Source organism: Lentinus tigrinus, assembly GCF_003813185.1.
Source record: "Lentinus tigrinus ALCF2SS1-7 unplaced genomic scaffold L226scaffold_16, whole genome shotgun sequence".
In the NCBI taxonomy this organism is placed as follows: Eukaryota; Fungi; Basidiomycota; class Agaricomycetes; order Polyporales; family Polyporaceae; genus Lentinus; species Lentinus tigrinus.
Genome location: NW_027137925.1, coordinates 207,258 through 229,682, shown reverse-complemented (window position 1 = coordinate 229,682; position 22,425 = coordinate 207,258). Strand labels below are relative to the sequence as shown.

At 56.9% G+C, this 22,425-nt stretch overlaps 8 protein-coding genes across 8 annotated transcripts; 2 read left to right on the top strand and 6 right to left on the bottom strand.

Moving 5' to 3' along the window:
- Positions 1-352: 352 nt before the first annotated feature.
- On the bottom strand, positions 353-1,138 carry L226DRAFT_96166 (uncharacterized protein). Its single transcript, XM_067687380.1, has 2 exons — positions 680-1,138; positions 353-612 (listed from the first exon to the last, which is right to left on the bottom strand). The coding sequence occupies exons 1-2, from the start codon at positions 996-998 to the stop codon at positions 434-436; spliced, it is 498 nt and encodes a 165-aa protein (XP_067534297.1). The 5' UTR covers positions 999-1,138; the 3' UTR covers positions 353-433.
- Positions 1,110-2,310, bottom strand: L226DRAFT_96170 (uncharacterized protein). Its single transcript, XM_067687381.1, has 5 exons — positions 2,306-2,310; positions 2,084-2,233; positions 1,593-2,023; positions 1,183-1,520; positions 1,110-1,124 (listed from the first exon to the last, which is right to left on the bottom strand). Exons 2-4 carry the CDS (start codon positions 2,143-2,145, stop codon positions 1,279-1,281), a joined length of 735 nt encoding a protein of 244 aa, XP_067534296.1. The 5' UTR covers positions 2,146-2,233; positions 2,306-2,310; the 3' UTR covers positions 1,110-1,124; positions 1,183-1,278.
- A 225-nt stretch (positions 2,311-2,535) lies between these two features.
- On the bottom strand, positions 2,536-3,360 carry L226DRAFT_535996 (uncharacterized protein; the record flags this gene model as incomplete). Its single annotated transcript, XM_067681023.1, is given in 4 exon segments — positions 2,536-2,887; positions 2,954-3,014; positions 3,192-3,193; positions 3,210-3,360. Coding segments are annotated over 2 exon segments (183 nt in total), but the record flags the coding sequence as incomplete, so codon positions are not given.
- Positions 3,361-3,464: 104 nt separating this feature from the next.
- L226DRAFT_96127 (uncharacterized protein) lies at positions 3,465-4,493 on the top strand. Its single transcript, XM_067687379.1, has 3 exons — positions 3,465-3,895; positions 3,961-4,070; positions 4,134-4,493. The coding sequence occupies exons 1-3, from the start codon at positions 3,700-3,702 to the stop codon at positions 4,380-4,382; spliced, it is 555 nt and encodes a 184-aa protein (XP_067534294.1). The 5' UTR covers positions 3,465-3,699; the 3' UTR covers positions 4,383-4,493.
- A 1,421-nt stretch (positions 4,494-5,914) lies between these two features.
- L226DRAFT_571999 (uncharacterized protein) lies at positions 5,915-6,275 on the bottom strand (the record flags this gene model as incomplete). Its single annotated transcript, XM_067684630.1, has 4 exons — positions 5,915-5,941; positions 5,995-6,068; positions 6,123-6,138; positions 6,189-6,275. 4 exons carry the CDS (start codon positions 6,273-6,275, stop codon positions 5,915-5,917), a joined length of 204 nt encoding a protein of 67 aa, XP_067534293.1.
- A 4,804-nt stretch (positions 6,276-11,079) lies between these two features.
- On the bottom strand, positions 11,080-13,356 carry L226DRAFT_523827 (cytochrome P450; the record flags this gene model as incomplete). Its single annotated transcript, XM_067678849.1, has 13 exons — positions 11,080-11,173; positions 11,232-11,375; positions 11,428-11,556; positions 11,618-11,699; positions 11,768-11,790; positions 11,854-12,020; positions 12,072-12,085; positions 12,139-12,259; positions 12,315-12,430; positions 12,483-12,631; positions 12,700-12,891; positions 12,958-13,090; positions 13,143-13,356. The coding sequence occupies 13 exons, from the start codon at positions 13,354-13,356 to the stop codon at positions 11,080-11,082; spliced, it is 1,578 nt and encodes a 525-aa protein (XP_067534292.1).
- A 2,147-nt stretch (positions 13,357-15,503) lies between these two features.
- Positions 15,504-17,499, top strand: L226DRAFT_95981 (FAD/NAD(P)-binding domain-containing protein). The gene is made up of 7 exons (XM_067687378.1): positions 15,504-15,638; positions 15,715-15,969; positions 16,031-16,439; positions 16,512-16,636; positions 16,694-16,835; positions 16,894-16,980; positions 17,071-17,499. Exons 2-7 carry the CDS (start codon positions 15,830-15,832, stop codon positions 17,392-17,394), a joined length of 1,227 nt encoding a protein of 408 aa, XP_067534291.1. The 5' UTR covers positions 15,504-15,638; positions 15,715-15,829; the 3' UTR covers positions 17,395-17,499.
- Positions 17,500-17,861: 362 nt separating this feature from the next.
- L226DRAFT_510018 (uncharacterized protein) lies at positions 17,862-18,904 on the bottom strand (the record flags this gene model as incomplete). Its single annotated transcript, XM_067678241.1, has 3 exons — positions 17,862-18,002; positions 18,054-18,178; positions 18,232-18,904. 3 exons carry the CDS (start codon positions 18,902-18,904, stop codon positions 17,991-17,993), a joined length of 810 nt encoding a protein of 269 aa, XP_067534290.1. The 3' UTR covers positions 17,862-17,990.
- Positions 18,905-22,425: the final 3,521 nt, after the last annotated feature.

The window sequence follows — 22,425 nt, the reverse complement described above, 5'->3', positions numbered from 1 at the left end:
CAACTATTGTCCGCTGTGGTTGGAACTCCAATTGTGCCACAATGGGGGCTTTTCGCTGCCAACCTCGAGCTGGTTCGCACGGACCCGGCAGTGCCACTGCGGCACCCACCGGCGAACCTTCGAATCCCTGTAGTTTGAGTGGCCGCGTTCTATCGCTCTTCGTTGAAGACCCCGTGTACAATCATGAAAGGTTCTCGCATGCTCGAACGCTGACAAGACATTGTGGCCTCATCGCTGCCCTCATACACTACCCTCGTCGTATAGTATGCCGAGTTTCGTCGCAGTACTATTCATCGGGTCGAAACGTGATCGTTCCTCATTGCACGCGTTGTATTTGTATTTTATGGTACAAGCGGCAACGTTTTGCTACAATCTACTACGATAGAATTTTTTCTTGTGGTTGGTTAGGGTCAATCTTCGTCATCGCTAGTCATCATCGCATGAGGACCTTGGAACGAAAGGCTGATACTGGAGTTCGACACGGTCGGGGCAGACCACCCAGGGAATCTCTTGCCCGCACGATCTCCGCCTTCTCAATGATCCATAATGACCATCTGTTGTGTCCCATGGCCAGCTCATCGGACCGTTCTGGTGGATTTCCTTCAGGCACGCCTGGAGCGCATGGAAGTTCGCCGGTCAGTAACTAATCACAGATGACTACTATAGACTTGACACTCACTGATATCCTTCTTGACTAGACCCGCCGTCACCTCCCATGAATTTTGAGCCCAGTGGCCCAGGGTACGATCGACCGAGACCATAATCTCATTCCGGTCGATCATGTCCAGGGTCAGTTGCACGGTTTCCATCCCGGGGAAGGCAGACATCAGGAGAGCTGCCGACTGAGCTAAAACCGCCTCCACGGTGACAACGTTCAGCTCCGCGGGCTCCAAGTCCAACGCCTGCTCGACCCATCTCTCCCCGTCTTGCAGGATCCCGCTCTTCTCTGTGGACCTCCACCATGAAACATGGTGTTCTGTCTTGACGTGCCGCGCCATGTTGTCCGGGGTTGCGACGTGACGGTGAGCAGCCTTTGCAAGCTCAAGGCCTCGTGCGCGGCATACCGCTGGATTCTCAGGTGGTCAACGGATATTGTACCGTCCGACATGTTGCCGCATGGGGGACTATTCATACGGCGTGTCAGAGTGTGCGGAAGTTGTGTTTGTGCCAGCAAATCCGCACTATCTTTGGGATCTCACCCGAGGCCTCTGCGGACGCGTTTAGGTCTGGAAAGGGGTGTCTGCGTTTGGAGAAGCGGCTCGAACGCGCGATGGGGTCCTAGGGTCGCACGAGTGTGCAAGCATCCCTCGCCCGGCCTGGGAAGGCATGCCTGTGGCCCGTGCTCAGTTGAGGGGCTAGTCGGGACTGCGGCTGGGAATTCGGTACGCTCGCCACCGAATGTGTAGGCGGTGGATGGAGCCCGAGTCTCGGACTCAACCACCCTGTGCGAGGGGGACGTCGGAGGAAGGGGTGCTCGAGAATGATGGGTATTGGAGAGCGCTGCAGCACGACGTACGGGGCTGGCGAGGATTGCGATCAGAGAGATGTCATACCCAGACGCGGTCAGAGACCGGTGGAAAGCGATGACTTACCTGCCCTCGGCTTGGGCCACTGCGCTCTTGACGATTGAGGCTGTTCTTCTGCAAGATTATCCCGGCGTCGTCCGGACCAACAGGTCGCAGTGTCGAGCGAAAGACGAAAGACGAAGGATAGATGACACGGCGAAGGGACTCCACGCCCAGACATCCTCGTTCGCCATATGGGTGACGAGTCTGTCCGGCGTTCCAGGGAATCCGACCGAGACTCGGACATGCCCGACTTACACATCTCGCATGGGTAGTCCCACCATAGATGGGGATCGAAGTGCTTGAGCAACTCTGCTTTTGTCTGCGATCGGAGGTCGGTTCGATAAGCTTGAGGGACCAAGGTGGGTCGTGAAGCTGAGGTCTGCGGTTGGTTACGACTCGGTGGTGCGCAACCAACAACGCAGGCAAGGACGTGGAGTTGGGCTGACAGACCCGTGCTGCATCGTGATCAGCATGTTAGCGGGCGTCGAGCGACTCCTAATGGTTGGGAGACGTACTTACGTCGAGTTAGAGAGAATGTGATATCCGAGATGCATTGTACGAGCATCTTTACTTTCATCTTCTGGATCGCTGGCCGTGGTCGGCTACACTTGACGGGTGTCGGCGTCTACGAGTCGCGCGAGAGCATCTCCGTGGCCAATGAGGTCCTGTAGGATCCGAGAGGTCACCGGTCAGTATGCGCACGGTCTGGGGATAATATACTGTAATCGATTGCTTACCAGGATGGGACCCGAAAGTTTTGGGCTTGTAGATGGAACGCGTGCGAGTGTAGGACGTGTGCAGCCTAAGAGTGTTGAGAAGTTTGTCTGTGAGGTCGATGGGCGAGGAGCTCGATTGGAGGCGCGTATCGCCACTCATGTCGCCCTTCGTAGCGGAAGAGGGGGAGGATGTTGACTTTCGCTGCTCGCAGAGCCTCGTCTTATATATCGCTGAACGGAACGCGACGTACCTTCGAGAACAGCGCGCATTGTCGTGCTTGGGGGATTGTTCTTGTTTCGTACGCCGGCTCGTTATTCATGTGTGATGTGTCGTCCCCCCTTTCAACTAATTCATGGTCTTTGTGTCCGGGTGGCGAATGGGGCAGACAACCGGCCTTATGGCGTCCTGTAACGACCAACACCGAACATCATGCCATGGCAAACGGTCTCACTTACAATGATTAGCAGCCTGTTAACCTAATTATACTCGTACAAGGGAGTGCCTATGTTCAGCGTCTACGGTCATTGCGTGCATGTGTGCGTTTTGCTTGCGTATGGCGTCCGAACGGGGACGAAACACGCAAGTGAACTCCTTCAGATGACCTCAAAGACGTATTTGCGTCAAAGTACAAACGTGCGTAGGAGAGAAAGGAACGCACCAGATGAAACCGGAGTAGAAGCCGCCTTCAGAAATGATTTCCTTTCCGGCATCGTCTTCGGCGTAGAACAGCTCGCTGATGGTTGACGAACGTGGAGACCGAGTCCGCGGGTCGCGCGCCGGCGAGAAGAGTTGACAACCGCAGGATCGACAGAGCTCCCTCGTCAGTTGACCCGCGTTTACTATAAACCAAGGCGCATCCAAAATAATCGATTAGTATCATCCGAGGAGTTTCGTCACATGTGTCAGGGAAACTAGTACGTACGCCTTGGCTGTCATTCGTCCGTCGCGATTGGACGTGATGCGATGGTTAATCTGGATGCCTGCCAAGGCGGAGTCCTTACTCCTAGCTAGACCGGCGCAGAAAAGTAAGCAGGTATAGAGCTCAGGATGATGTATCGAGCGAATTCGTCAGTCTTGCGGTAAGACCCCAAGCTAGCCAAACTTGAAGCTTGTAGTCGCTGGCAGGGATTTGAATGAAGCCACGTGGAGGCGGAATGCCCATAAGCGCCTTTGCGCACTCAATCTTCGACTACTGTAACTACATCGTCCTCATTAACCCGCTCGCCCTTCCTTGCTCCTTCTCTACGACGTTCTAATAACATGCACCAGACAACTGAACAAGGCTGGTCTGTTAAAATGCTCGTTGGCGACCTCCCTCGTCGGCCCCTATCTACTCTGCTCTCCGGTCGTACTCTTTTCCAACCGCACGTCCCACACCCGCAGCTGGACGACCAACCTCGGTGAGCCCCACACCATGCTCTCCAAGGTCAACGACAAGGTCGGCTTCGTTATGTGCCGTCTCATCCCCGTCCCCGTGGTACCGGTCTCGTTGCGGCGCCGGCGTCGAAGCGTCTTCTTCAGCTGGCGGGTGTCGAGGATTGCTACACGCAGTCCAAGTGTTCAACCGCGACGATGGGATGGTTCACATTTTGAAGGCGACCTTCGCTGCGGTGAGTTATGTCCTTCTCAGTTCTTGTGCAGGCGAGCAGACGAACGCGTGCTTGCTTGCGCGCAGAACACAAAAGTACGCGTTCCTCACGCCGGATCTCTGGCGCGACATCCCGGTCCCCTCTGCAAGTTCTCCTACGAGGAGAACAGTGCGCACCTACAGCTCGCGCAGGCCAGGTGCGTCGCTTTGCGGCAGAATCCTCCAACTACAGCCGCGCACTCGCTCATGACCGCATACAGGGCATCTACCTGCTCTCCACGCTCATCCAGCTCCGCACCTCGTTCCCGCCGCCACCTCCGCATCCAGCGACGGAGCCAGATGTGGGCATCGTGAACCTCTTCTCGACGCTGCCCGGGTACCGGTTCTTTGGCTCCCTCTTTGACGGGGTGTTCCTCCTCGCCGCTGGGGTGAGCGCCGTGGTGCGCTGGTTTGGAGAGAGGCATACTAGACGCTTTCTCTCTCCAACGGCGGTTCGGGAGGGTAGATAGATGAATCGATTGTACTGCTGCTGTGCCTTTAGCATGTTGCTTTCCTCCACAAAAACGCTCCTAGGGATTTCCTACCTCCATGATGCATTATGTCTATGACCCCCACTATGCCTTGCTTGAGTGCGGTGTGCACATGATCTAACTGACAACCCTTGGACCATGTTTGCGCCTCACTTTCATCCAGGTCAGTCAAATTTCACGCATTGGTTTGAAGTCTTATGTGTCACTGATAATCATGTTCAAACTAGCATGTATTGAGCAATTTTACGGCTATTACATGCGTCGTACATAGCTCAAACTCTTGGTCTATTGTGTTAGAACGCTGTGGACGGAGCCCTAGTATGATGTGCACGTCGCTGCGCATCCAAGACCAGGTGCGTGGTACCCTTCCCTGCGGCCTAGATGGGTGCACGGGTGTGGCTGCATGAGTCGCGTTCGATCGTCCAGTACTCCTCCCCTGTCCATGGAGTGCGTGTGCGTCTTGTCGCGATACGTTTGACAAACGTGCTGGGAGTCACCTGAAATGGATTCGCGTGTAGGGCGGAAGAGGGACGCCAGTTAGCGGGCAGGATTCGAGAGTCGACAGCGGATTTATAAGCCGCGTAGGGCGGGAACTTCGCTGTGGTGCTGTCCAGGACCGCGCGGCTTCGCCCCACTTGGGCGACGGTGACTTGGGCGGTGTGGCGTGCGATGGGTTGGTGGCAACGAGTGGTGACTTGATGGTCTGCGCCCGTGATGGGTATGACCAGCCCGGTCCGCGAGCTGATGCGGTGGGTGCGCCGGTGGTGAAGGGGGAGATCGTCCTCCAGACCAGGGGCGCACAACTACCTGGGGATGTACCTGGCCGGGGACGACGGATGGGTTTCCAGGTTCGCTCATCCTGTGAAGGTGTTCCGAACACCGCTCGTATAACAGCCTAGGGCCATGTGTCGGCGGAGAGGGTGTGTCGACCTGTCGTCGCCTTGCGTCGTCCAGCCGGAACTGAACGGGATGCTCGGCAAGGCTGGATGGGTGTGGAGGGACGACACTGGCCGAACCACGTTCCGCCTAGTGGAAGTGACGGGTTCGTGATTGAGCTGTCGTCGAGATATCGTGGTGAGTGGGATGTTCATGACGTATACGAGTCGACGAAGCTCACCTCTGTGCAGGCTCGGGACGTGGGTATCCGTCGCCCATGATCCCGGATGCGTGGGAATGCGACCGCTCTATGGAGGTCCGAAACTCCGGGCCTTCGTCCTCGTCGTACGCCATGCGCGGCCAGAGTGGATCCCGTGACGCGGCCGGGACGAAGGGATGAGCGGGAAGGTCTCGGCTCCCTAATCACCGACGCCCGCTATTTGCGATCGCCCCTGCCCGACAGGTGCTGCAACTCCGGAGGATGCGCGGCTCTGGGGGGTGCGACTGGGACGCTGTGGTTGTGGTCATCGCACAGTGAGTGGAAGTTGAACATAACAGAAGGCTTCGAAAACTCACCGCAAGCTACATTTATGGCTCCGGGGTCCGGGTTGGATGATGTCTCTCATGTTGCGGAATCATCGCGCACCCAAGAGCGACGGCATCTGGTGCAAAGGTTGTCAGTTGAAGCACGTCATGGAAAGTATTCGATACTGACCAAGTTGAGCAGCCTCCTGTGGTATTCCTGCGACTGCACCGGGTCCAGGTGTTGACTCGCAAGCTTGACCAGGGCTAAGATCCAATGAGCTACGGTCCTGGAACGATCACGCGCGAAGACGAACGTACCACGGATAAAGTCGTCCTGGACGAAAGGGTGACCAGGGTGACGTAGAGTCCGACGGGCGGACTCACCGCGGTAGCAAGGTGTGTGAGAAGTTTGTCTGTGAGAAGGTGTGGTCGGAGAATGGTCGGAGGTCGACCGCGACAGCGAACGACCATCTCGGTAGAGGCGAGTGATGTGGTGCGAGTGGTGGTAGTGGTGGATGAGAGGAGAGAGGGGAGGAGAAGTTGTTGGGTCTCCTTCGCCCATCCGCTGGCCCTTATATACCCGTGAGCTCCAGGTACGCCTGCGCGTCAGTCTGGCCATGGTTCGGCTCGCACGTAATGCCACAAAGCGCAGACTCGGAGCACAATGGACCACAGCTCCGGGCCCGTCAAATGCAAAGCGGAGGGTGGCGTCGGCTTGCATTGGCGCTGCATAGCTTCGCATCCGGTCGACCAAAGCTGCGCCGCTTGGGTGGAGCCAGAGAGAAATAATTGTTCGCTGTGGTGGGAACTCCAATTGTGCCACAATGGGGGCTTTTCGCAGCCAATCCCGGAGTGGTTCACGCGGACCCGGCAGTGCCACTGCGGCACTCACCGGCGAACCTTCAAACCCATGTGGTTCGAATGACCGCGTTCCATCGCTATTCGCAGGGGCCCTGATATGCAGATACGGATAGAAGGCCACAAAACATCGTGGTCTCATACATTGCAGCGGTGGTCGTATGGTATGCCGAGTTTCGTCGCGATACAATTCATCCAGAACGTGATCATTCTCATTGCACGCCTTGTAGTTATATTTTATGGTACAAGCGGCAACGGTTTGCTAAAATTTACTATGATGGAACCGAACACCTTGGGACGAATCGGCGGGAGGACGCGTCCATGACCACCCAAGAATCTCCTCCACCTACGCAACATGGGGTTCTTGCCAGCCCATTCATTCCAGTGCTTGCAGACGAGGATGTCCCATCTTTGGTATACTTCTCCGCACTTCTCTTCAGGGCATTGGGAATTTCAGTAGAGGTGATCTCCCGCCATGTGACAGATCTGTCCATCCCTGTTCTTCGAGGGCTTCCCCCGCATCCGAGTCGTGCGATAACTTCTCGGTGCAGCCATCAATCAGAGCTGTCTGAATCTGGCTCAATCCGCAACTCTCGCATGTCATCATCATGGAATTTGCCTATATTCTTGGAGACGGAGGGTGCCTGAGGAGGCGCAGGGACCGGGGCGGGGGTAGCGTCAGAGTGTTCCGTGAACTGTGGGACTTTAATGCGCGCTCAAGGCGTGGAAGGAAAAACATGTTTCCAATGCGGAACAGCGCCCCGCGACCTGGTCACTAGATGGCCCAGCGACGGAAGCCGAGGAGCCGGAGAGGATGACGAACCAGTGGTGTCCACCTCCCACGCATCTCTCCGTGTCGCGTGGGCAGTCCACTAGGAACTGTAGGAGGACGGGCATGAAGGTGCTAGGTCGAGACAGCGTCGTCGTGGCTAGACCGTTGGGGAGAGAGCTGGAAGCAACCGCAACGTCCATAGCGTATGGATGCATGTAGAGAACAGCAAGTTGCGGAGACCGAGTGGGAGCGAAGTCGTGCGAGGAGAGACTAGGAAGCGAATAATCGGTGGTAGGTCGCGGCATGGAAAGCCTGGAAATGATGTATACTTGGGGCGGATCTGAGGTCTAATTGGATGGGAGGTCGGTCACTGAGCGCACTGGCGACCGGGTCGGAGGAGAGAGGGACTCGGGGGGATCGCAGGGGACTTCGTATCGAGGTCTGTGCATCCGACAGCTCAAAGTCAGCAACCACTCGCGAAGCGCATGCACATAGCACACCGAGTTGGAGTTCAACTCACCGCCCACGTCCCGTCAATCTATCAGTCAAAGCCCACCTCCAGATCCCAACCTGCGTCAAGCGCCAGGTTAGGTTTCCGACGACGGCTCAGGGCATCACTTGAGTCGAGATACCCCTTCTCCTGTTTTGCCAATGCGACCGACGCCTGTGGTCTCGCGCGTCAGTTGCGTTCTTCGCGGAGATGCCGAGAGGGTGTGCACGGGGAGCGTGATTGTTGTGATCCTTCAACGATTTGGGGATCCTACACACTGCATTTCGGGCCGATGTTCTTCGGGTACACCCCTTGCGTTTGCGTCCCTTCTCCCGTCAACGAGTGCGACGGTCCGTTGAGGGAGGAGAGACGATGCCAAGATTGGATGGAAACACGACGGTCGTCCAGAATGCGCCAAGCATGAACATGTCGGACTAGGTCCGGCTTGCCAGAGGTCTGACCTCGGTTCAGACTTTTCATAGCCCACAATGCTGCAGAAGCACCTTCTGCTTCCTGCGAGGCCTTCGTGGGTGTTGCCATCGTTGTCCAGCGGAGCTTGCGTTCGGTTACGCTTCCACGAAGTCGAAGCAGCAGCTGCGGGTTGTGTCTTTATCGCGGCTTTCCGCCGTGGAACCCTCTTCTCTACCGGGCGGGAGACCACTGGCAGCCACCCACGTCGGTAGGCCGCGACCTCTTCCATGAAGAGGCTTCGGTTCACCCATGTCACCGACCCGGGCACGGTGATGAGAGGTGGTTGTGTGTGTGTGTCTGCGAGAACGCGTCTCTGGTCAGTAATCCCTCATAAACGGCTACAAACTGGGCACTCACTGATTACTTCGGCCGTCACCTCCCATGAGTTTTTTTCCCAGAACGCCCAGAACGTAGTCTCTCTCGGGGATGAAAATATCGAGAGAGCTGTGAGGGCAAAAGAGCGCCTTTATCGTGGCCACGTTAAGCTCGCCGGGCTGCAAGTCCAACGCCCGCTCGACCTGCCGTCCTGCAGGCATCAGACCATCCCTCCACGGTCTTTGGGATCTCGCCCTTCTCTCCAGGAGCCTCCACCATGAACCATGAAACGTGGTGGTCGGTCGTGATGTGCCAGAGCGCATTTTCCGGCATTGCGGCGTGGGTAGCCTCCGCAAGCTCGAGGCCGCGTGCCCGGGTACGGTCCACATACATACCGCTGAATGGTAGAGTGGAGGGATGTGTGCGTGAAGGGGTGGGCGTGTGAGGTGGTAGAGACGTGGCTAGGAGGCTAGCACGGGTAGGTTGTGGCTCTGGAAGGCCGGGGAGCTCGGGAAAGGGGCCCGGTGGTGAAAGGATATCGTACCGTCCTCCGTGGCTGCTGCCGGTGCATTCGTACGGCGTGTCAGAGTGTGCGGACGTAGTTTGACGTAGTTTTTGTGCCAGTAGGGAGGGACCGTACCACACGTAAGGGGCCGCGTTGTTCTCAGTGGGTGCAGTCGCAACTGAGAGGTCCTGCGTTCGGTGAAGCGGCTCAATACGCGCGATAAGGTCCTAGGGTCGGCGCCTGAGTCTGGAAGTCGAAACATTCCTCGCCCGAAACACAATGCCCGTCACCCGAACCAAGTCGAGGGACTAGTCGGGCCTTGGAAACCGGAATGCGCGCCACCGGACGTGGAAGTGGACGTGGAGGAAGCTGGAGCCTAACCGCCGCTCGGAATCACCCCTGTGAAGAGACACTGACGTCCGAGAAGGGTCACGGTGTGAAGGTGGGATGCCCGGGCGCATCTCGCGAGTCGCAGCCGCGTCCCGCGTCCCAAGAGGTGCGCTCTCGTGGGGTCTTCACAGAGGAAGACCAATCCTTCACTGAATGGGCTGATCAAGTTCCATAGGTGAGAACAGACTGTCTCTGATGGGTGTGGAAGGGGAGCACGTGGTGTGGCGTTGGAGAGCGACGAAAGTCAGAGGAGAGGGGACGGGGGACGGGGGACGTCGCGGCAGAGGAACACCACGTCTGAGTCCGTCGTCCGGACATTCTCGGTCGCCGTGAAAATGCTGCGCTTCTGATGTCGCCTCAGGGAATCCGACCGGGACATTCCCAAGTTGTACACATCACAGATGTAGTGCCACCGCAGATGCGTCTTGAAGTGGTTGGGCAAGTCTACGATGGCCTGTGATCGGAGGCATGTCGAGCAGCTCAAGGGACCTAAGTGTGTCGAGGAGCGGCGCTGGACAGTGAGGCATCGGGGCATCGGGGCATCGCGTCATCGGGTTCCCAAACGTTACACGAGGTCTGCGGGTGGATACGACTCGGTGGTGCGCAACTAACAACGCAGGCGCAGACGTGAAGTTGAGCCGTCAGGCCCGTGCTGCATCGTGATCGGCACGTTAGCGGGTGGCGTCGAGCGACTCCTAATGGTGGGGGACGTACCGTATACGTCGAGTGAGAGGGAAAGGCATAGCGATGTGTTGTCTGTGCATCTTCCCTTTCGACCTCCGGAACGCTAGCCGTCGTACTAGTAGTTGTGGTCGTACGGCTAGACTTGACGGGTGATGAACGACTCTCAGTCGCGCGAGGGCATCTCCGTGGTCAGGAGCTCCTGTCGGATCCTAGAGGTAGAGGTGAGCAATGCGCACAGTCCGGGGATGTGATCGATCGCTTACCGAGATCGAGCGCATAAGTTCTGTGCTTGTGGATCGGATGTGCACTGAGAGTGCGGAGTGGGATCAGCCTAAGAGTGTTGAGAAGTTTGTCTGTGAGGGCGATGGGCGAGGAGCTCGGTTGGAGGCGCGTATCCCCGCTCATGTCCGCCGTTGGCAGCGAAAGAGGAAGAGGAAGAGATAGGCGAGGTGGAGTGGGGAGTGGGGAGGATGTTGACTCTCGCTGCTCGCAGAGCCCCCTCTTATATATCGCTGGACGGAGCACGACGTACCTTCGAGAACAGCGCTCATCGTCGTGCATGGGGGATTGTTCTTCTTTCGTACCCCTGCTCGTTGTTTATGTGTGACGTGTCGTCCTCCTTTCATCTCATCATGGCCTTTGTGTCCGGGTGGCGAAAGGGGTGGACAACCGGCCTTACGGCGTCCTGTAACGACACCAACACCGAACATCATGCCGTGGCAAACGGTCTCACTTACATTGATTAGCAGCCTGTTAAGCTAATTATACTCGTACAAGGGAGGTGCGTATGTTAAACGTCTACGGTCGATATGTGCATGTGTGTGATTTGCTTGCGTATGGCCTCCGAACGGGGGCGGAACACGCAAGTGAATTCCTTCGGGTGACTACAAAGACGTATTGGGGTCACAACACAAAGGTGGGCAGAAGGAGAAAGGAACGCACCTGATGAAACCAGAGTAGAAGCCGCCTTCAGGAATGATGTCCTTTCCGGCATCGTCTTTGGCGTAGAACAGATCCATCGTCGCAACGACGTTGGCACAAATGATCCAAAGGCTCGCATCTGCAAACTCCTTGCCCGGACAGACACTGAAAGACGTTCAGTACTATGGTGACAAAGGTACTATGGAGCGACACGCACCGACGCCCGAAGCCGAAAACGACGTTTCCCGGATCCTTTTGCTCCGCCTCTTCCGGGGACATCTGCATGAAGCGATCCGGGTTGAACCGCTCGGGCTCGGCATAGAGGTCAGGGTTCTGGGTCATCCACCTGACGAACCTGTGAGTAAGGACGGACGCCACTGCGCGTATATTTTGGTTCGGTGACGAACCATATGTTCGGCATCATCGTGGCGCCCTTGGGGATACGATACCCGCGATGGATGTCGTCAGCTATGGCTCTGTGAGGGACGCCTACAGAGAGCATCGCGTCAGCAACGGGGGGTTCCCGATGCGGTGCTGGAGTTGTGGCACCAACTAACCTAAAGGAACGGGGGCGTTCCACCTGACGATCATCGCGGAAGTGAGTGGGCGCGATGCGAATGCATAGTTGCGGGGTGAGTCGTACCTGAGCACCTCCTTCATCACGCAATCCATGTACGGCAGCTTCTCGCGGTCCTCAAAGTCGAGCAGCCGCTCCTCGCCGATCCTACTATCAATCTCGGCTTGCGCTTTCTTGTAGACGTCAGGGTTGAGAATCATTGCCATGACAAACGTCCTCATTGCAGTCAGGGTCTACAAGATGGTGAGTCAGTTGTTCGGCCAAGATCCGAAAAACATACGGACCGTATCTGATCCGGCTGCATCGAAGATGTTAGCAAGTACGAGCGGCAGTGAGACTTCTAACGCGCACCAGCTAGAATGGCCCCTGCCACCCCCTTAATGTCGTCCTCATGAGCTGGCGTGAGCTTCCCTTCAGTGATTGCGGTTTCCAAGAGCGACGCCACAACAGACGGTCGTGCAGTTCCCGCTTTCTGCGGACGCCTCCGATATCAGTAGTGACCGAGATCGCGAAGAATGCGGGCGAACCAGTGCGTCGTAAACTCTCTGGTAAGGGATATCCAAGCTCTGACGCAGAACCTTCCGGACAAAGAGCGCCTGCCGCAGCCATCCCGAGCCCGGCAGCCACAGAGGGTAAGACTTCACTGCGGACGGCGGGTCAACGAGAGCACGAGAGCGGCTGACGCGAGAACGCACGTATTGGGATAAAGTCGACGAGCATCGACCCGGGGCTACCGGCGAGAACGGTCTCTTCCGTAACGCGCTCGTTGAGTGCGACAAGTTCGTCGTCGAGGGAAGAAATTCGATGTCCGTACGCTATGTCGAAGACAAGGGACGCCGACCATCTGTAGGACATGACACCGCTTGAGCTACAGATTGCTAAAATAGGGACTGGGTTCGGCCCCCTGCTTACCTCTTGATGTGGTCATTGACGCGGTCCGGCGTGTCGCAGAGCCCGGCAAGGAAGGTGTATGTCTCGCGCCGCTGCATGGTCTGATAGGAGAGCAGGACCGACTTGGGCATGAGAGCGTCTTGCAACAACTTGCGATGCTTGCGGAAGCGGTCGCCGTACGGCATCATATTGATCACGCTGTCCCACCCCATGCTGCGGGGGCGCAAAGGGTTAGATGCTGTGGCGTTGGGGGCGTCGGGTGGTGGGAGCGGGACTCACATCTCGTTGAGCAGGATGAACCGCGGTCGGTCGGAGTACTTGCCGCTGCGCTTCTCTAGGAGCTCTTCTGCAGCCTCCCGGGAGTTAAGGATGACGGCGGGTGTGCGGAAGAAGCGCGCGAAGACGATGTCGCCTGCGGGGGACAATAAGCCGACGGTTACGACTGCATTGGGAAAAGAGGATACCGTATTTCCTTCCCCATTCTGCCAGCTTGACGGGCTGGTACTCCATGGGGAGCTGATGCACGTTGCCGAGTAGCGGCAAGGCGGTCGGTCCGGGAGGATAGCGGTACTTTGCATTCTTCTGGTGGCGGATGTACGCTCCGAGGAGGACGAGGAGAAGGAGCACGACGGCGGGGGCGGAGGACGCAGCGAGCGAGAGCTGCGAGAAAACAGCCATCCTGGTGAGCGGGAGGGTGGGTTGGAGGACAGGAGAGGCGTGAAGCGGGACCCTTTAAGCTCGGCAGGAGGGCTATCCATCTAGCTCGAGCTCGTCGCTTTGTCGAGGCGTATGCTTCCGCGATCCTTCCACCTATGGTCAAGGCTGAGGCCATATAAAGCGGTGTGCTCGGCGCATCTGGATAATGCGTAGGTGGATCAATGCCAGCGCATGCCTCTTGCTGACATTGGCTGCCCTTGCCTGTCTCTCTCCCCGCATCTCTCCGCGGTCTTGTCCCTGGCATCGCGATCGATCTGCGTCGTATCCTCCTCCATTCTTCGGTAGCCTTTTTCGGGTGTGCGAGGGCGGGTATGACACAGGGGTGTCCACGTGCAGTGAAGCTCTATGCCCTACCGCCGGAGCGCGGTGCATTACGCCAGTGTGCGATATCGATCCTCGCTGAACGGTCTGCCCCCAAGTTTCGGCGCGTGTCGCCCGTTCTGATGGAAAATGGATATCAGCCAGATCGAACAAGACACATAAGACCATACAATAAGATATAATGCTGCGCTACCGGGAGAACTGGATAGGCGACTTCATCTAGCTCTTCCGTCTTCTGTATCTTCTGCTCTTCTTTCATTTTGCGCATCAGATTGAGTCTGCGATACGCGTAGATCAGAATCTTACTGACCACGCCTGTGGCTCGTACATCGTGGAGTCGTACACCCCGCTGCGCAGCGCTAGTCCTACGTGAGCCCGTGTGGTACGGGCGCAGACCTAAGGATGCTGAACGGGAGACTAAGCTCATCAGCGGCAAGAGCGCGCCCTCCGGAAGTTCCGTCAGGCGGACTGCATCCGGCGTAGGAGCGGCAGGACGCGCCGATATCAGACGAAACTCTGTTAGAGCACACAATAGAGACCCTCGATGTGAACGGCTGCGCGAGCTAGAACACTAACAAGCCGCTGTACCTGTGGACTGAATTCGGCATGAGCATGCACAATCCTGTCCCGGGCGCAGGTGTGCACACTTACCATGGAATACGGTGACCGTATGAAGACCTCTCCAGATACCAACAGTGTGCTCCCGATATCCGTCTCTTCCTCACTCATGCCTTAGTGCACCAGATACCGACACTTGCCATGTACGTCGGCCTTCGAGGTCGCTTGAAGTAGGCTCGGATGAGCATCCTTCTGCGACCGCAGCCGCGGCCTCCGGGTTCACGTGTGTGGAATTAGCTGTTCCAGTTTCCAGTCAAGTCCGAGTCGTCACTTGAAGTGCCCGATAATATTAGGAAGCGAGCGCGAGGGAGACTAGGGCCCACCACTTGATGCAACAACAGAGTCTAGCCCAACCGCGTCCGTAAGCGATCCCTGAGTAGGGCGGTGCCGGTATAAGATTGGCTCTGAGGCGTCCGAGCATGAGCGGACCAAAGGTGTACTTGAGGTATACGCCGCGCCTCCTTAGCAACAAGCTTAGCTGGCCGCCCGCTGGGAAGGTTCTACGTAAGACAAGTGCCCAGCAATGAGGGAGAGACCACCATGCACTCACGAAATCTGACTGCCTTACCATCGCCTTAACCCCTGCATTCCCCTGAGCCCGACATCGAGTTGTCGCAAAAAGAGAGAGGGTCGAGTGGCACTCGAGACCCCTGAGCTCAATCGGAGTATATCGGAGTTTAAAGAGAGCAGTAGCGCTTGTTCGGAGCTTGTCTGTCTTTCAACCGTGACTTCCTTCTCCTCCACCACCCCCAGTACTCCGAGACTGACTTTGCGTAGACTTGTTCCTTGAATAACACGTCTGCTGGTAACACGGGTTTGAGACAAGAATCCAAGACTCAGCTCAACCTCCATCTCTTGATCCCCAGTCTCGCGACTGCCGGGACCGAGAACGACATTGCCTCTTGCAGAACATACCCGTGAGCGAGGTCGAGATGGCATCCTCTCAACGCGCTATGTATAACGTAACCTTTCACTCCCGAGCAGGACGCGAATATGCAATTGACCTCAATTTCCGCGAGGCACAGCTGCGCGGCGCTTACACAGTTACACTCCCTGCACCACGCCGCTCTCAGCCTCTCACGTTACGACGTACGCACCCGCAGACGAAGCCCTCGTGACTGCACATAACATATCCGTTGTGGCCGAGACGTAGGAAGACGATGACTCCGCAGGTGGAACAGGCGCTCCGGTTCTGGCGGAACACCGGTATCCACCTTCGCAGCGACTCTGGATAGAAGCACGAATCATCGCTGACCGCTCCCGCAATACAGTCCGAACTTCTCCACGGCAGGCTCGCGGCGACGGTGAGTAGGTGGCTGATGCGATCCCGCTGTGGGTCGAGGCAAGTACTGCCTTGAACTCTGATGCGAAGTGGATTAGGTGCCGCATATAAGGCGGGCGTTGGGATCAACTTCGTACACCACAGATCCGCAAGCCGCCAACTCGAACGCACTGCCAACATCTACTCATCTCTGCACATCGCAGAACGCAAGTCATGACGGCCGCTACGAAAGTCATCATCGCCGGAGGAGGTATCGCAGGACCCGTCCTCGCGATGTTCCTCAAGGCCAAAGGATACGACCCCGTCATCTACGAACGCACCGACGGCCCCACCGACATGGGTCTCTCCCTCGCGTATGTGCCCTCCTCCTCGTCACGTGCACGCAGGCTGACCATGATATACTGTATCCCATAGCCTCCAGCCTAACGGACTCCGCGTTCTCGAGCTCATCCCCGGGCTGCTCGACAAGATTGTCCGCTGCCGCGTCACCGACTCGATCTCATACTCGGCCCTGCACGAGGACGAGTGCGAGCTCACGCGGAGTAAGATGCAGCTCGCCGAGATCCTCGGACACGGCATCGAGGGCGCCCGGCGGCCCGTCTTGCTCCGCGCCCTGATCGAGGGGGCGCAGGAGCGCGGGGTCCCAGTGCACTTCAGCCACCAGGTCGTCGACCTCGAGCAGCATGAGGAGAGCGTCACTGTGAAGTTCGCGAACGGGAAGACGGACGAGGGCAGTTTCGTCGTGGGGTGCGACGGGCTGCATAGTAACACCAGGATCAGCCTCTTCGGGAAGGAGGAAGCAGTCTTCACTGGACTCACACAGGCGAGTAGTGCACGAGCCTGAAAGCAAGTGGCCGAGATCGTAGGAGGATGGCGCTGACGGTGGACATGGCAGACGGGCGGCATCTCGCCAGTTCCGGAGATCTACAAGGGCAAGGATGTTCATCCTATCTTCAACATCTACGGCGACGGCGTACACATGATCGGCTACACCATCAACGAGACGCAGATTTCCTGGGCGTAAGTCGTACAGCCGACTGTGCGCTCGGACTTCTGAACATATCTTCTCCTCCATAGCATTACTCAGCGCGAAGCTGAGGCGAAGGAGACATGGCGCGACATGGACGAGGCGAAGCAGAAAGAGTTCAAGGAGGGTCCGTTCTCCAAGCTCCCCTTCGGCGGCGGGGAGCTCGTGCGAACTGCGGACAAGATCATCAAGGTATGTAACCCTACCCGATCCGAGGACACGCAGAGCTGGACCATCGCGCGATGTCTAGTACGGGCTGTACGACCGCCCCGAGCTGCAGTCATGGCACAAGGGCCGAGTCGTGCTCATCGGCGACGCCGCGCACCCTACCAGTCCGGTACGCACACCATCCCCCACAGATGTATATATGATATAACAAAGACTAATTCATGTATGCATGTACGCACCTCACCTCGCACGAACCCAGCACCTCGGCCAAGGCGCGAACCAAGCCCTCGAAGACATCTACCACCTCGTCCGCCTCCTGGTCAAGCACAACCCGTCCGCGGGCGCGCCGTCCACTGCCACCCTCGGGAGCATCTTCGCCGAGCTCGAGCAGCTGCGCATCCCGCGCACGTCGGAGCTCGTGAAGAAGGCACGCACGATGGGCGACGTCCGCGTCGTGAGCGGGGTGGAGGCGTGCAAGAGGCGCAACGAGATCGTGCGGACGATGTTCACGCCCGAGGTCGCGAAGGCGATGATGGAGGACTTGGGCAAGAATCCGTTCGAACCGGGGAGGAGTGAGATTTGAGGCTCGCGGCGGCGGATGTGGTCGTAGGTGCTGATTGTGGTACGTGGACATGGGGTTGGGGGAGTCGGAGTCTTCAAATTTGACAATGCTTCACCCCCGTCTCAGTCAGCTGTGGGATCAGAAGCGAGGTCGATACGTATCGTGCGTGATTGACGTTGTGGGGTAGTGTGTAATCTGGGGCGCATCTTTGTGAACATACAATAGGCCGGTCACGTCGCCAAGGTTGCGTAAAAGCGATGAGCTCCCCATCCCCATACACAGTTGAGATGCGTCATGAGCAACGTAACGCTGTCCTTGCTACGGTGCCAATTGACCCCACATATCTCGGAATGTTCAACGATAAACGGCACAGCGTGGAGCCCGGGGCACTCGGCCGCTAGCTTTTTTTGTGCAACTGAAGATGATTGGAACGACGAGGGTGGTTTATAGGTGAAATACAGGGACACAAACTCACACATCACACGGACGAGGCATAGGAAGAATCCGAGTCAGGGAGGGGGGTTAATGATCGATCGAAAGCGTATTCGACAGCACGGTTCCAAAGCGCGTATAACTGTGACGACAATTCTCAGACGATTGCACACGTTCTTGGGTGGTTAGATGGTCCGCTGTGTCACTGGGTCAGACCGAGGACGTGCACCGACTATATAATGACGCACCGGCACCGCAGACCACTCCTCTATTGCCTCTTGGATGCGAGTGTGCAGCATCAGCCTGCACTCGCCGCATGTTATATCCCTCCCGACCTTCTCGAAGGTTGACTGCAACATGTAAGTCGATGTGCCTGTTGGAAGCCTTCAAGGACAGTCCAGCAGGGCAAGTAACATATTCGCTCACCAGGCACCATGTTCCAGGCCATTTCCGCCGCAGCGAAAGCCCATACCTGGGTCAGCTGCCTCTGCTCCTCGAGACCGCAGACGAGGTTGGGAGCATGCATGGCTGGGGGCTTCATCATAATGTTCCTGAGGGCGTCGCGGCGTGTCTGGTGCAAGTCGAACAGCCGCTTGATATATATTGGGCCCATCTTCACGGAGAGCTCGTCGGTGAGGTTCGAGGTGTCGTAGGCGAGGAGGTGGGCGGACACGGCGACGGCAAGCGGCTCGAGGCCATGGTGGGCAGCGAGGGCGTAGGCGTCGATCGGGCGGTAGGGAGCATGGGAGAGTACGAGTTGATAGAGCGGCAAATTCGGAGCCGCAAACTTTTGGACGGGCACGCCATATGTTATGAGCACTCCAATGGCGCTCTCGACCGTGTCCAGTCTGGTGTCCGGGAGGTGGAGGCATGACAATCCGTAGATGACATGGAGGGCAATCGAAAAAGCGGCAGACGCCTCCGGGACATGGATACGCCCTTCATTGACCGCCAGAAGATTGCCGAGCACATTCGGGGAGACATGGTGAAGGATGTTCCGGTGGGCGTATAGGGAGACATGATCAGCTGTTACGAATTCAATGTCAGGCAGCATCCCGCCAACCTGGAAGGCGGACCCGAAGGCGGGCGGGGAGGACATGGACATCAGTGCGGAATGGCCAGGCCTCTGGGGGGAGTATAGGTAAGTAGTGGCGCCGACTTTTGGGAATGGGGTACGGGGAAAGTATGTAAGTTTCCCTGACCGCTGCACTGGCATTGGCAGCGAGCACCGGCACTACCTACTGCTTCTGTCGCGCGTGGCAGGCTCTCATGACACCGCAGGCCGGCCGCCAATGACATGTGTGATCAGGGTGCTCGTGAGGTCATAGCCGAAGTTAACGAGCGGGGGTGGGTTAAAGGCTCGAAGCCCTCCATGTCAGGCCCAGAGATGTTCCTGTACTGGCTGGGGAACCACCCAGGCTACGGCGGACTAGAGTTATATCCAACCTGGCCCATCCTCACTCCGCTCGCATGTGGGTAGCACCGAGCTCCGCGACTGCCGAAGTTGCCAGCTAGCGCTCACAGTGCATTGTGGAAGTACATGAGATTCAGATTCAATTGGAGCGGAGCTTCCTGGAGATAACAATAACCAGGAAGCTCTGCGTAAGACGCCCTTGCATACGACTTACTAGCCATCAGCGGAGTACAAATATTCATTGATTAGCGCGCGCTCGCGGGTCGCGGGCTAGTACTGTAGCATGGGTGATCCAAAGTCCGGCTTGCGCGGACCATCGAGTCTCCGTCGCCGAGTGACTGAGTCGCTGACCTGCTTGATTAGACAGATTGTGAAGTGTTGAGTGAATGGGGTCTCTACGGCGCCTCAGGCCTCAGTGCTACACCTCGGGACACGGTCAATGTGTGAAGGCAATATGCTCGCTTCGCAAGAAGGTATGCATTTCGAGACTGCTATGTCTATTTTACATCCATAACAGCTCCTATCTACACTAGCAGCTCCTTGTGAGCACAACGATCAACTAGCGAAGTAAGTTCTAAACAGTTACTTATAAGGCTGTTAGAAAACCTCTCAGCCTTTCAACGCATCACAAAGGGGTCCATCTGCAAAGACGTCAGTTGTCAAGGACGGTGTAGCACACTGGACGACTTACTGAGGTGCGCAATGTAGTACATAGCTTCTCAAAGAGCTTGCCGGTATTGGTGTAGACGGTTAGCCCACTACTAAGATCCATGACTAGGCTGATAGAGGCATGTCAGCGTTTGGCCATGAAGAACGAAAGCTTGCGGTCTCACGTCGTGTTCGTATGTATCTGCCCATGACGCTTGTGTTGGGACTCGTGTCGTGATTGAAGGAGACTGTCCATGTCGATCTCATAGTGCAAGATCAGCCTCGGTGTGAACTACTTCGTCGCCTGAATGGGGATCGAGCTGAGCAAAATAGATAATCAGGACCCAAATCGTGTAAACGTCAAGTGATAAACCAGATACGCACTGGGATAAGCCGCTTCTGATGTCCATGGGTCGTTCCAGCCACGGTCTTTGCGCGGTCGAGGCAAAGCGGTCCAACATAACACACAGGACTGACCACAACCCATTCCTCGGGTTAGCCAACTAAACAGCAGTCAGCACCATGCGAGCGGTCGAGAGATTAGGGAGCGAACGTACATCGACTCGGAGTCTGTTGCAGATTGGAAAGGATATGGGTAAGCAGGCCCTCTTCGCTGTACCAAGACGGCATCTTGTCGGATGGATATCGGACCCTGAGTGTGGGGCTCTTCCTGAGAGGCGACGTGGAAGGGCTCAGGGAGCGATGTAACCTGGCAGGGTCCTTGGGATACCAAGACGGCATCTTGTGGTGACCGAGCTCGGGTCCTCGGTGTATCCGTTCTAGTTGGCTCGGCTATAATCTATGACCTGCTGCGGCGTCGCACTCGAGAGTGCAGACGGGTAGCGAGATCAGCCAGAGACTCTGACGGAGCCGACATCAGGCGTGTGAGCTACAATATAGTAAAGTGATCAATACGTCTCGTTTACGCAAAGAGAGATACTGAGGGTTGCGTACTCGGGAAGACTGGAAGGGTGCGAGTAGGCCGTGGCAGCCTGCGCGAGCCTCCCCGTGGCGATGCTTGAAAGAGCAGAAGTGTAACCGGGCGTGGAAGTCCTCCGATTCGCCTTCTGAGTCCTCCGCCACCTGCAGAACGATGGCGTCAGCGACGAACAAGCGACACGATGGTGAGGGCTGGGGCGAGGACGTACCGTGATAAGCGGACGCGAGGTCCGCTGGTTCTGAGAAGTTTGTCTGTGAGAGGCGACAGGAGGATAGGCGGTGGGTGGTGCGGATCCATGACCGTGTGAGGCGAGCGAGTGTCTCGCTGTTGGAGGAGAGGGGAGAGCGAGTGTGGAGGTGTCGATCAGGAGCAGAATTTTCGCCTCCTTATATACAGCCCGCGAGACGCTGGAGCCGCTCCGGCTTTGACCTCACGTTTTGGTGGTGGCGGCACTTGGACGCACATGGCTATGCAACCGCATTGACCTTTTGCGCTGCATCGGCGTATCCGTGCTGCACCCGCTGGATCCGACCGGATTCGATGATGCGTCTGGTGCATTCTGTAACCCAGAACTGTGTCTATGCGTGCCCACTGTGTCTATGCGTGCCCCCTGTGTCTATGCGTGCTACGCAGTCAGCGAAGATCTGGGCATTGATGAGGTCAAGGGAACGTGCTATTGTCCTCAGGGCCAGAGTGTCTGGGGACGTGCGCATGGGCCGCATTGCCATTCGAGCATGCCCGCCCGTGCCACAATAAGCCTGAATATAATGGTTTACCTTTCAAAGAAGAAACAATGAGCACCATTGTGTTCATGTTCCACGACTATGAGAATCGGCAGACGGGCAGAACATGCAGAGTCCATGCGGTGGGTCGGGACCGTGACGGCGACCACCATGACGACCACATTGGCCGTTGATGCTCATCAACGTACGCAAGCACACCACTCCATGTCTGCCGGCGGCAACTGAGAGTATAGCCGCAGTACACAGCACCTCTCTGACGACAAGGACGGCGTACATACCGTTAGAAAACTCGAATCTTCGCCGAAGCCGTGGTAAACCCCGGCCAACGCTTATTGCCAATCGGGTCCCTATCGAGTCGTCCCGAGTCGCATGAATTGACCTTTCATGCTATTTCCTGGGTCGCTGAACAGGACTTCGAGCTGGCAGAAATCCAAGTTAACGAAGAGAAAGAGGAGGAATCGGAGCGCGCGAACCCTAAGGAGAACGTGACCGGAGTGACCGGCCCGACCCGGTCACAGCGCTGAACTCAGGCTACTACTCGGACTTGCTCTTTCGTAGACGGGGACAGCGACCACCATCCACCCGACTTCACTGAGCATGCACCGAGCGCACATGTGCTTATTATAAGCATTGAAGTACGTCCATTAGCATTCAGAGCTATGTCATGATCAGCCACGTCACCAGGTACTACCTCGACTTCTCAAGCCTCGTTGTCCTGTCGTCATATGCACAAACTTCAAAGTTTCAATGTTCAAGCATTCTCACCCCTTCATCGATTCATCTTCGGTACGACTGCATCGGACTGCTCCATAACTACGACGTAATCCGCCCACACCCTACGTCGCCGCAGCAAATCATTGCCCGGTGTAAGTATC

Coding starts and splice junctions, on each gene's coding strand:
- L226DRAFT_96170 (XM_067687381.1), bottom strand. CDS start 2,145: ATGAAAGTAAAGATGCTCGTACAATGCATCTCGGATATCACATTCTCT. Junction 2,024..2,083: donor TTCTCTCTAACTCGACGTAA/GTACGTCTCCCA, acceptor ATCACGATGCAG/CACGGGTCTGTCAGCCCAAC. Junction 1,521..1,592: donor GTGGCCCAAGCCGAGGGCAG/GTAAGTCATCGC, acceptor AATCCTCGCCAG/CCCCGTACGTCGTGCTGCAG.
- L226DRAFT_96166 (XM_067687380.1), bottom strand. CDS start 998: ATGGCGCGGCACGTCAAGACAGAACACCATGTTTCATGGTGGAGGTCC. Junction 613..679: donor TCTAGTCAAGAAGGATATCA/GTGAGTGTCAAG, acceptor CATGCGCTCCAG/GCGTGCCTGAAGGAAATCCA.
- L226DRAFT_96127 (XM_067687379.1), top strand. CDS start 3,700: ATGCTCTCCAAGGTCAACGACAAGGTCGGCTTCGTTATGTGCCGTCTC. Junction 3,896..3,960: donor TGAAGGCGACCTTCGCTGCG/GTGAGTTATGTC, acceptor GCTTGCGCGCAG/AACACAAAAGTACGCGTTCC. Junction 4,071..4,133: donor CTACAGCTCGCGCAGGCCAG/GTGCGTCGCTTT, acceptor GACCGCATACAG/GGCATCTACCTGCTCTCCAC.
- L226DRAFT_95981 (XM_067687378.1), top strand. CDS start 15,830: ATGACGGCCGCTACGAAAGTCATCATCGCCGGAGGAGGTATCGCAGGA. Junction 16,637..16,693: donor GAGACGCAGATTTCCTGGGC/GTAAGTCGTACA, acceptor TCTCCTCCATAG/CATTACTCAGCGCGAAGCTG. Junction 16,981..17,070: donor CCGCGCACCCTACCAGTCCG/GTACGCACACCA, acceptor GCACGAACCCAG/CACCTCGGCCAAGGCGCGAA.